The sequence below is a fragment of the Tasmannia lanceolata genome, unplaced genomic scaffold, assembly GCF_043159265.1.
Source record: "Tasmannia lanceolata isolate RefF3 unplaced genomic scaffold, GAP_Taslan_0.1 ptg000006l, whole genome shotgun sequence".
Lineage (NCBI taxonomy): Eukaryota > Viridiplantae > Streptophyta > Magnoliopsida > Canellales > Winteraceae > Tasmannia > Tasmannia lanceolata.
The window spans coordinates 50,215,724-50,228,064 of NW_027518683.1; the positions used below are offsets into that span (position 1 = coordinate 50,215,724).

The 12,341-nt window shown below is 37.1% G+C and overlaps 2 protein-coding genes across 2 annotated transcripts; one reads left to right on the forward strand and one right to left on the reverse strand.

Moving 5' to 3' along the window:
* Positions 1 to 528: 528 nt before the first annotated feature.
* Positions 529 to 1,279, reverse strand: LOC143879126 (uncharacterized). The gene is made up of 3 exons (XM_077381311.1): positions 939 to 1,279; positions 776 to 839; positions 529 to 681 (listed from the first exon to the last, which is right to left on the reverse strand). The coding sequence occupies exons 1-3, from the start codon at positions 1,277 to 1,279 to the stop codon at positions 529 to 531; spliced, it is 558 nt and encodes a 185-aa protein (XP_077237426.1).
* Positions 1,280 to 2,959: 1,680 nt separating this feature from the next.
* Positions 2,960 to 10,071, forward strand: LOC143878685 (protein IN2-1 homolog B-like). Its single transcript, XM_077380943.1, has 9 exons — positions 2,960 to 3,115; positions 3,299 to 3,359; positions 3,600 to 3,686; positions 4,895 to 4,993; positions 5,080 to 5,188; positions 5,286 to 5,362; positions 6,545 to 6,652; positions 9,665 to 9,745; positions 9,887 to 10,071. Exons 1-9 carry the CDS (start codon positions 3,045 to 3,047, stop codon positions 9,893 to 9,895), a joined length of 702 nt encoding a protein of 233 aa, XP_077237058.1. The 5' UTR covers positions 2,960 to 3,044; the 3' UTR covers positions 9,896 to 10,071.
* The last annotated feature ends 2,270 nt before the right edge of the window (positions 10,072 to 12,341 follow it).

Consider the following 12,341-nt stretch of genomic DNA (forward strand, 5'->3'; position numbering starts at 1 on the left):
AACAGGTCCTTCCTCCTCTTCCTCTTCAGGTGGAAGCAATGCTAGCTCATCGTCAACATCCTGAATGTAGGCATCGTTAGGCATCTCCCTCCTAATGTGGTTGTGGACGCAGCAACAGGCCAACACTATGTCGATTTGCTTGTCATATGAGTACATGGGTGCTGAATTTAATATGCCGAATCACTTCTTCAGGACACCAAAAGTTCGCTCGAGTACATTCCTCGCCGAAGAATGCCTTTGGTTATACAACTCCTCGGGTTTTGTAGGTCTGCGCCCTCTAATCTGATTGAGATGGTAACCAATACCTCGGATTGGAGTTATAAAATGGGACAGGCACGGATACCCGCCATCACCAAGGTAAAACTTTCCTCCAATCAAAGAAAGGATTATCCTTAAATTAGCTATATACTACGGGAACTACATCGGTACAAACAGAATAATAAGGTAACTATTACCTGGCAAAATAGGAATCCCGTTCTGCTTTGATATGGTAGATGCTAACACCCGTGAGTCCGATGCCGACCCCTCTCACCCACAAAGGATGTACGTAAACTTTAGGTCAAAGTCGTAACAGGCTAACACATTTTGGGATGGGAAGTGCTTACGACAAATATATCTTTTCTGAGTATCGTGAGATACTTTTGCAGGAATGTGCGTCCCGTCAATTGCACCGATACAATCCTATAATATGGACATTCAGATGTCAACCATCACTGTGAACAGGCCTCAATTACTAACAACCTACAGTCGAAATACGTAGCTATCGTAAACGTACCTTAAAGTAAGGCATGAAATTAGGATTATCAAGGATTGCCCGTGGTGTCTCCTTGATGGACGTACTATGAACATGTATTGCAGAATGAAAATAGCATCGAAAACCTTATTAAAATACTTTGAAACAGTTGCCCCAGACCTTCTTGTGGTTGCCCTAACAGTACGATTCCTTTTCGTTGTGTGCAATCACACTTAAGAAAATCATAACTTGTTCCTCAACAGTGCAATGAGTTGTGTCTTCCAGTAAGGTAGTGTTTCTGAAAAAGCCTACGAAGGTGCGGAAGCACCGAACATCCATACGAAGAAGAGCAACACAATGGTCCTCTGCATTCGTGATACGTCTAACAAAGGTCCTACGGGTTAGGTAGCCGCTTTCGTAAGGTGCTCTTGTAATATTCTGCTCTAGGTATAGTCGAACCCTAAGCGTAACTGCAGCTGCCGCAAATATTACTATAGCTGTAGCTCGAAGGATCAACATGCGCCTATCCGCTGGCTGTCGAGGCATGAGGGTAGCCCTATGAAATACTAAAAAAACACATAATTGAAGATAAGAACCCAACCACCAAAGATACCATAACCACAGTCACAACAATTGAAATAAAACTCCCACATCCAGCAACAATCATCCACAACGACAGACACCCACATTAAAATCCTCGAAAAAATACAAAACCCTTCTTTACCGATTGCCGAATAAAACAGCAAGTAAACTGAAAAATGCAAGCAAGCATCCACCAAGGCATTATATATTGAGAACCATGAAAGAGGCATTATATATTGACACCCTTAATTGAAGCCCTATTTTCCAAAGTACTGTAAAAAAAATTAACAGATAAACACTACAATAAACTTCAAAAAAACTGAGCCCCTACTAAAATCAATACAATGAAAACCTAATTGAAGCCCTATTTTCCAAATTCTGAGCCCAGATGTCCCAAATGCAGGCCCTATTTTTCCGTTTGCTAACCAACCCACGTTAAACCCAAACACAAACATGGAAAAAATGAAAAAAAAAACACAGAAAGGCGTAGTTGCAAAAAATAGGAAAAGAAAAGAGAAAATGAGGGGCGGGAGATGAGATCTAACCTGTTTTAGTTGGCCGGAGGGGAGAGCTCGTCGAAAAAGGTGAAAGCACCGGCCGGATTCGTCGAGAAGAGGACGACCGTACAAATCCGAATCCTATGAACCGTAAAAAAAAACAACACCCAAATCTGGATTTGCAGAAAAAAGGAAAAAAAATGACAAAAGGAGGTAGAGCTATGCGAGATCTAACCCTTTTTTGGGTGGCCGAAGGGGAGAGCTCGCCGGAGAAGGTGAAATCGCCGGCCGGATTTGTCGAAACCTTTTTTTGGTTGTCAAAACCCTAATGAAAAAAATACCCAAAACCGAACTCTCAAAGCAGAATAAACCCTAAAAGCTTACAAATCGGAGCCCTAATAACCTTAAAAGCTTATAAAACTTAAAAAAAATTCACCACTAACCCCACAGAAATGAAAAAAACAATAACGCATTCCAAATTTGAAGAAGAAAGAGAAAAAAAAAGAGTAAATGAGAGAGAGGGAGAGGAGATCTAACCTTTTTTTCCTCGCCGGAGATGGTGACGGAGCCAGTGGGTTTCGTCGGAGGGTTGCAGCGAGAGCGAATGTTTCGAGGAGGGGAGCCCGACGGATTTTCCCGAGAGTTTATCCCTCCCTTTTTCCCATCTATTTCGTGGGAAATAGATAGGAAAATTGCAAAGGAGTTGGAGAGAAAATTTGACTTTCCACGTCAATTTTTTACCTTTCATACATTTTCCACGTCCTCCTACCTACTTTTTCGAGAAAGCACGCGAACATACGAAAAAATGGTTTCTCGAGAAAATTTGGGTTACTTTCCCATCTTTACTTTTCTTGAGAATACAAGTGAACAGAGCCTTAGGGATTTTATTTTCGACCAAAAATACACGGATTTCGCTTCCTGGGAAACTAGTTCAAAAAGAAGGGCAAGCAGTTTCCTTGGAAACCTTTTCCTGCGCAAGTGAACAGTCCAGAAGCAGTCCTGGGAAAACTTTTCCTACATAGATTTCCTGAATTTCTTTTCCTAATGCCACGTCAGATTCCGAGGAAACATTTTCTTTTCCATTCCCGGGAAAACAAGTGAACAGAGTGTCGGTTTTCTTGAATTCGTATTTGATTCCTGTATAGTTTTATGCAGTCGACAAGCTGGTTGTACTTTTTTGCTCCTCTCTTTCGTATCTCTTCTTCTTCTCTTTCTCTTTGTTTGCAGAAAAAATGCAGGAGGTTCTTCCACCTGGTCTGGATATTAACTCTGAACAACCACCTCTTTTCGATGGAACAACTAGGTCAATCTATTCTTACTGTAATGTTATGTTTTCTTTCTTTTATTTTGATGGGTTTTACCCATTTTTATGTTTTTTCCACTCTTCCTTCTGGGTCTTTCAAAAAATCAGAAACTATCCAGTCTTATGTTTGTTTTCAAATTTTTCTTTGGCATTAGCTTACTACCTTTTGTTCTTTTTGTGAAGGTTGTATACATCTTACCATTGCCCTTTCGCGCAGCGCGTATGGATTGCTAGAAATTATAAGGTTTTGGTTCAGTTAGTTAAATTCATATCTTGTTTTGGTATTTGGAATCAAGTTGTTGTGGCTAATTACAAGCTTCTTTGGAATTTCTGTTACTCCAATTCAAGGTTGCTGAGTATTTCTTGACAGGCTAATTTGAGTACTGCATCAGTCTATTATTCATTTTAAAATAAGACTAATTTGAGTACTTTTTTTCTTCTACTTTTTCCTTTCCTTTTCTTTGCTTGTTGAGAGAGAGAGCAGGGATTGCAGGATATTATAAAATTGGTTCCTATGGATTTGTGGAATAAGCCTGCTTGGTACAAGGAGAAAGTCTACCCTCCAAATAAGGTGATACTCTTAGAACAAATCAGCTTCTATTTATCTTTTTGACACTTTTAACAGAGATATTGATAGAATTATTGGATTCTCTATGAATTTATTCTGTTTTTATTTTTCCCTCTAGTAGTTATGGAATAGATCATCAAGAGCTTTGCATAATGCCATAAGCAAAACGGCCTTAGAATTTTTTTTTAATTTGAGACTCTTTCCTTGTTTTGGGTCCCACTGGAATTAGAAGATATTCTAGGTTATAGTTATTTGATATTAAAAGTTGATGGTGATCTTCGCCTTCTTTCCGCTGGCTTCCACGGCGTCATTTTTTATATGTGAACAGATATAGGAACCCCACAAGTAGTAGCATATACTCATGTTTTGACAGGAAAAATATGCACAAGTAACCACCAGACATTCCTTGCTCTTCATAATGCTAGAACTTTTCACTCCAACACTACCTTTGTTGCAAGTTATTTATTTTTCTCTTTTTTATTTCATATTTGTTGTGATTTTATCTTAAGCACAAGTGGAGCCTCTGTATACTAAAATGTTCTGATCAATGGCTACATCTAATGCTGCCATGTATTGTGTTCTTAACCACAATTCTTTTGAAAATTCTCAGCCACATCATATTAATCCAAATTTCAAAGTGAGCAGACGAGCCACGGAGCAATCAGATATCATCAATGGCTATATCTAAAGCTCAACAAAGACACATCATTTTGCAGATATTGATGATTTGCTAAATGACATCAGTTAGAAACTGCTAGTTTTCTAGATTATTTTGGCATTTGCAGATATTTACCTACGTATCTCCTACATCTATGGCTCTTGAGGGCCATACTTTTCCAAAATATTTTTGATTTTGAACTTGGTATAGCCTAATTCTCAAGGAAGTAACTTGTTGAAACTTATATTTATGCACAATAAGATATTTAGTATTTAGTACCATTCAAAAAAGGTATTTAGTATTTCCTTTATTCCAGATTTCTTCTGTTTGGGCTTAATGGTTACCTCCATGTTCTGTTTTGAAGCTTACCACTCAATGACATAGTAACACCTCTGGACAAGATTACTGTTCTAATCACATCTGCATAAATTCATCTGTTCATTTTCTATTGACATACTTAACAACAATTTTTATCTAGACAGGAAAAATAACACCGCCTCTGATGAAATCCTTTTCCCAAACACTGCATATTTATAAAATTTTCTTTCTACAGGTTCCTGCACTTGAGCATAATAACGAAATCCGAGGGGAGAGCTTGGATCTAATTAAATATATTGATAACCACTTTGAAGGCCCTGCACTTCTCCCTGTTGTAAGATGACGAAATTTTATTTGGAACTTAGATGCTAATCATTGTTTATCTTCAACATTTTGACAATGCCGCGTTGAAAACTGTAGGGTCCCACCAAGAGAGAGCTTGCTAAAGAGTTGCTTTCTTATAGTGACTCCTTCATTAAAGTCGTCTTTAGCTCATTTGCTTCCAAGGGAGATGCAGAATCTGAAGTTGGTGAGATTAAAAACTTTTTTTTCTTTTTTCTATGCATTTTATTTGACTATGCAAGAAATTAAATTACAAACTGACTGACAACAATAATCTGTATCAGGTGCATCTCTCGATTACATAGAAAGTGCACTTTCTAAATTTGATGATGGTCCTTTTTTTCTTGGACAATTTAGTATGGTAAGTAATAACTTTACTTTGTTACTCTTTATAGGCTAGAATTCTCTTCATTTTCATTTAGATTCCAATACTTTTCTCCTTTATATGTTTGTTTACCAAATACAACTGATGCTTGCAATTTTTCAGAGCGTTACAGATTGCAATAAACATCGATCAGGGTTTTTTATTTTATCCTTGGATAGGCTTGCTATCGACTATCCTTCGTTAACGTCAAGAACAGCCCCAATGAATAGGGTATATACGATACAAGCAGGTTACCCAATCCTAGGGGATTATCCAAGCTATCATTATCCAAGTATGATAGCCAATCCTAAGAGCAGCTTATTCAAGGATTTCTATCCCTTTGGAGAACAGCCCCATGTGTTCAAAACTTCAAATAGTATTTGCTGAAGTAGAAATGCTTCAGAGGGCATGACTTATACTACAATGAGGCATACTCACTATTTCATTGTGGTCCCTACCATTGGTTGCTTCTATATCATCTCTCTGATATGATCTATGTTGGATCTCCAATGGTACAAAAATCACGCTTATCTTCCAATCCTAACACACAATAATAAATATATTTGGTTGTTGAATGCAAATGGTCAAAAACATGTATAAGCAGCAGTCTGCATTCAATGACCAAAAATACATATTATTGGATGTTAGGATTGTCTGGTTTGGATGATTTTTGGGCCAATGGAAATTGAACGTAGGGCCTATCAGATGGATGCTCCCAACGAATCAAAAGTGGGTCCACTATGCTGTTGTGGGCATGTCTCATTGTATTATGGGAGGTCGTGTCCCTACTCGAGTAACTGTACTTGTCACTGATAGTATGTATTTTAGGGAATTGTTGAAGAAATCGAGTTTGTGTAACTGTATAGAAGAGTTGTGTTTGAACTTTAACCTCTTATGGGGTACAGATATTCAAGGTATTTAGAGAAACATATGCGGTTTTAGTTCACATGCCTTGATGAGATTTATTGTTGCATAGTTCAATAGTATTCCATGATTTCTCACACTGTTAGATCTCCATGTTACTGCAACTGGATTAGTTGTTTTCTTAACAAACAAATTATATTACATTTTATTCTCAATAGATAGAGATGAAATAAGTAGTAAAGAGATTTTTATTATTTTCTAATTCTCATTTCCATGGCCCAATGTTTTGATTCATGAATAATATGTAACCATCAGGTAGATATTGCATATGCTCCATTTATTGAAAGATCTCAGATCTTCTTCTTAGAAGTGAAGAAGTACGACAGCACAACAGGCAGGCCTAATCTAGCGACTTGGATAGAGGTATGTTATAATATCATGCTTTGATCGATCCAGTTGCTGACAATTTTGGTCATCCGTTGAATGGATTGAAATCAAATGAAATGGGAATGGTTCTATAGAACATAGTTTTTTTAGGCGCACGTTGGATGAAAATAACGAGAAATTATATGGTGTAAAGGCTTACAACAATACGGCCTTTTGTATGGTGGAAGTACCACCCTTGACTTTTGATCCAACAGCAGCTCCTCAAAAAGCTCAAAAAGTGAGCTGCTGTTGGATCAAATATCAAGGGCGATACCCCTACCGTTTTGTTGTAAGCCCCTACACCATATAAAATCTCGAAAATAACATAACAATTCTTATTCAAATTATGAATAGTAATACCGTAATTGTATTTGACTGGACAAATATAAATAGAATATTGATTTGAGAGGTATGACGTAAATGGACCAAATGGGAATCTTAGGAAAAAAATATCTTATATCCTTCCTTCTTTTTTTTTCACAATTCCCTAAGCACATCTTTATTGCTCTTACTCTAAATCATATCTACCATATTTGTAGGTATCCATCATGTTCCTCAAATAGATTATCTTGAGCCACCCATGAGTTGGGAACTTGGGATAATCTTGTTTTCTTTTTTTCGAAGAGCACTATATATCACTGTTTAAAAACTCCCCAAGTCAATCATCGACTCTCCCAAGTCAACTCCTTTTTACCTTGTGCTATTTCTCATCCAAATCCAAATTCTGCCCTATCAAGCCAGTCAAAAACTCCTCTGACTATCAATCATTGGCTCCCAAGTCGTTCATTTTCTTGACCGAGTTTTCATCAGACTCCCAGTTTTTAAACTCTGCCATACATATGCCATTCTGATTTTATTTTGGTCTGCATTTAAGCCTACTGCTCTGTTGTGTATCCTCTTGGTTTTAGTTATTCTATGTACAATCATTTCCTCTCCCATTTTGAAGAGTTCCAATTTATTCTTTTCATCACTTCACCCATTCTCCTTTCAGAAGCTCATCATTATCATGTTTTGTTTTCACGGGAAAATAATTTCTATGCAACAGTTGTTTCCATCTTATGACACGAAAAGGAAATGTAGGGCATCATTCTGCACTTAAATGAATAGATTTTGGTAGATTCATATGTAAAATATCTTGGAGAGGAAATTGAATAGATTCAAATATATATATAGAGAAAAGTGTGGCTACACATACGTGTGCCCAAAAAATCAGCTCCATAGGATCATCCCAACCCTACGATTTGTGGAGGCAAAAATGGACGTGTAAAAACCTTCACAAATCTGTCCATTTTTGCCTCCACAGTTTGAAGGGTTGAGATCATCCAATGGAGCTGATTTTTTGGGCACACCCTATCAATGTGAGGTCCTATCAAATGAATGGTTTGGATCACCCAAATAATGTGGGCCAACTCTATTTTAAGCCGTCGGTGTAGCTAAGTTAGCTACACGTATGTGTAGCTTCACTTAACTCATATATATATATATATATATATATATATAGAGAGAGAGAGAGAGAGAGAGAGAGAGAGAGAGAGAGAGAGAAAACGGTTCCTACACATATGTGTAGATAAGTTATCTACACACTAGCTTAAAATACATTGGGGGCCACATTATTTGGGTGATCCAAACCATTCATTTTTAAGGCCCTCACATAGATAGGGTGTCCACAAAAAATCAGATCCATAGGATCATCCTAACCATTCGAACTGTGGAGGCAAAAAATGGACTAATTTGTGAAGGTTCAAAGACATCCATTTTACCTCCACAAATCGTAGGGTTGGGATGATCCTATGGATCTGATTTTTTGTAGACACCCTATCTATGTGAGGGCCTTTAAAATGGATGGCTTGGATCACCCAAACAATGTGGGCCCCCACTGTATTTTAAGCTAGTGTGTAGAGAACTCTCTACACATATGTGTAGGAACCGTTTTCTCATATGTATATATATATATATATATATATATATATATATATATATATATATATCACCACCCAAAGTAGTTTACAAATTGCATCCTTCAAGCAAAATCTGATATAAATCAAAGCATGTTCGGATTTTCCTAAACTAAACCATTTATGTTCTGACCTTTTGTATGGTTTTTGATAGATGCACATCAAACTCTGAAACATATTGTGACCAAGCTGGTACTGATATAGCCAAATTCATTTTTCTTATTGTTATCTTCTCGTCTCCTTCACTAAAAAGTTTCTCCTCCTTGCAGCCTGTTGTTATATCCTTTAATATATCTCCACTTAGTTGTGAACAAAAATCTGAATGAAACAAAGAAAGCAATAAATAAAATAAATAAGAAACACATAATCCAAAATGAATATGTTTCCCATAACCCTAAAATGGAGCTCCTTAGAGAATATAAATACTTGGTACTATTACTAAAAATACCCCCAATAGCATAGTAAACCTAGTGGTCTGCAGCTCGGTCCACGAACCATCGGGCAAGGGGTGCAATACCCCTGCACCCCCACCCAGCCAGGGCCACAGCGATGGCTCTGGACCCCGCTAGTTGGGTAAAATTGTACAGTACTGTAATGGAAGAATTCAAGACATATTAGTACATTATTGAGCAAATATTATTTGCAAGGAAATGATGTCTGTACTCTGTACTCCCTAAATATCTCTACAACGGTTTCATAACCAAGCTCTGTTATTATTATTCATCTACGTTTTTTTTTTTCAGCCTTTCTCAGTTTATCCACGCACATTCTTATTGTTTACATATTGTCTAACTTTCCTTGCACTGTTTATTATTCTTTGTATTATTTACTGTCATACGCTTCCCCTCTTATCACTCTTGAGTGCACTTCATACTGATTGTATCCATTGATCAAGTGGACCGCCATTACTTCAATTTATTGCCTTTGGTCTCATTGTGTTTGGATTATCATAAGCTGCGTCGAGCTATCAAGTCTTGCATTGCTTGGCATAAATAACATTGGTATATAAATCATTCAATTAATAATAATAATAATATGTGAGAGCTTATTGTAGGAGATGAACAAGATCGACGCTTATGTACAAACACGACAAGACCCTAAGGAGACAATTGAAACGATGATGAAACGGTTCTCGGTGAGCTCTGTACCACAACTCGATAACTTTAAATTCATGTTAGTTACAGAAAGAAGAAAAAAATATAGCATTACAAACTAGGAGAGTATGTACTTGTTTCTACCCAAAACTTGCTAACCCTGTTTTCCATTTCTTTTGCAGGTGAAGTGAAAATCTCTCTCTCTCTCTCTCTCTCTCTCTCTCTCTCTCACATATGTTTGTGTATGTTTAAGTGAATTTTGCTTTGTTGTCTTGTTATACATCACTTTTGACTTCACCTAAGGCACAATGTTGTGGTATGCTTGAAAGATGAACAATTTAGCCTTAATGAATCCATTTTAGTTGGACATGTGTTATATTTCTCTTGAAATACTTGAGGCATTGGGTCCCACATGTTGAAATATAAATGATTAAATAACACCAACTCTAACAGCTTAAGCTTCTGGAGTAATTGGTTGTTTCACACCACATGAATATAGTAATGCAAGTTGAATTATGGTTTCAGAAGAATTTAAAGTAAGGGTCTATTTTTGTTATCAGAGGAATTTCCTGTCTACACTGCCATAAACTAAAGCTCACATTAGTATGTTTCTTAACAACAGGTAGAGGATTCGGATTATTGACAACAACGTTCCTTTTTTTTCATTTTCTTTTATTTTTTAGTAAGATGGGATGGAATCAACTATTCACAACCAAATTTAAAGGATGATCCTATGTAACCTCCCATATGTAGATGTACAACACTTTATACTGTGTTTGTAAGTAGGTGTATGTATTTTTTGTAAAATACAATGAGGCCTACCTTCAAAGATTTACACCATTCAATTGGACCTTTGTTTAGAGATCCAAACTGTTCATTTGTTGGGCCACAATGAGAATAGATTGTGCCCCAAAACCCATCTCCATAGGGTAAACCTAACCCTTCAATTTGTGTACAGATGAAACTATACATAAATTTCATTTAGGGTAATTTAAAGGATAATCCTAACCACCAACTAAATGGTTTGGATCTTTGAATAATGTGGGCCCCACTTTATTTTAAAAAAATTACATGCACCCACGTTACCTACCCCAAATAACATGTATTTATTAGAAAATTTATCTTGGCCCACCTTTTTCAAATATCCAAACCATTCATTTTTTGAGCCCCATTGTAAATAAGCATTTCGCCAAAAATAATCTCCATTGGATGATCCTAACTCTTTGATCTATAGAGGTTTACTTATGGTGTTGTCCGTCTACAGATTGACGGGTTAGGATCATCCTATGGAGAGGATTTTCCGGGCAAGCCTATTTACGTTGATGCCAACAAATGAATGGTCAGGATCTTTTAAAAGAAGGGATTTGCTAGCGTCCATCATTGCAGAAGGCATTTCACGGCTCGTCTGTCACATCTCTGACCAGCCACCTAGTGACCGAAGAAAACAGCTTTTGTCTCCATTCAAGAGGTGGCTGGTCTGACGTGGCATTCCGCGATGGACGCCAGCAGTTCCCTTAAAAGAAAGTGACCCAAGTGAGTTGCTATAGATACTTTGTGGTGCGGGTGGGTGGGGGTTGTAGAATATTCAAGGGATGTCATATTCTACATCAAGTCAGAGATTTCATATTCTTCATAAAATGATCCAAACCGTTCATTTGTTGGCCAGATATCATTTTCATAGGGCAATCGATCCTAACTCTCCAATCTATAGATGAATGGACGGTTTCGATGATCCTACAATGTGGGCTGTACCGTACATTTTAAAAAATACGGGTTCATACGACCACACATCATATAAAATCTAGACTGATATAAAACTTCCAATTTTTAGGTTTGGACTGCTGACTCTTCTTTCTCTTCGCTGTCTACTTAATAAAGTGTTGGACATCATAGTTCTGAATGAAATATATAGAGTTTGATTGTTTGCTTATTTCAGATGTTTCTGCAAATTTCTCAGTATATGTGGGATTTTTCTGACTACTATAAAAATTAATTCATAGATAAATTTTCTGCTGTTATGTTTAATAGAGGGCCAGGATATCTTTTTTGAAATTTAATTTGTTTTCGCATGCATGCTTATTTATCGTTTTCCAGATGCTGCTTAATCTTAAAGATTAACTGGCATGATGTCATCACTTCAAACACACAATACATATAGTCTGTGTTCATTACACAACTCATGTTAATTTGGTTTACAAAATCTTCTCTGTTTCATGTTTCTCATAAATATTTGTGTACAGACTATGACCAAGAGAAAGAGATGGAAATTGAAGCACTGCAAGCAATACTTATGGATGGCATAGAAGGTGGTTCTATTTCTGATCTTTCTATTGTTTTTTTTATAGCCTGTTTGGATTGTAGGAAAAACAGGCGAGACGAGATTGTAGTAAATATGACTGGACATGAGATACCTAAGAGGGATATCTTTCGCTATCTTGGTTCAATTCTACGTAAGGAAGGAGAGATTGAAGAGGATGTTGACCATAGAATAAGAGTAGGTTGGTTGAAGTGGAAGCTTGCTTCAGGAGTTCTGTGCGACTGTAAAATCCCTACCAAGTTGAAGGGAAAGTTTTATAAGACAGTTGTGAGGCCAGCCATATTGTAGGGCTCATAATGTTGGGCCACCAAGAAGCAGCA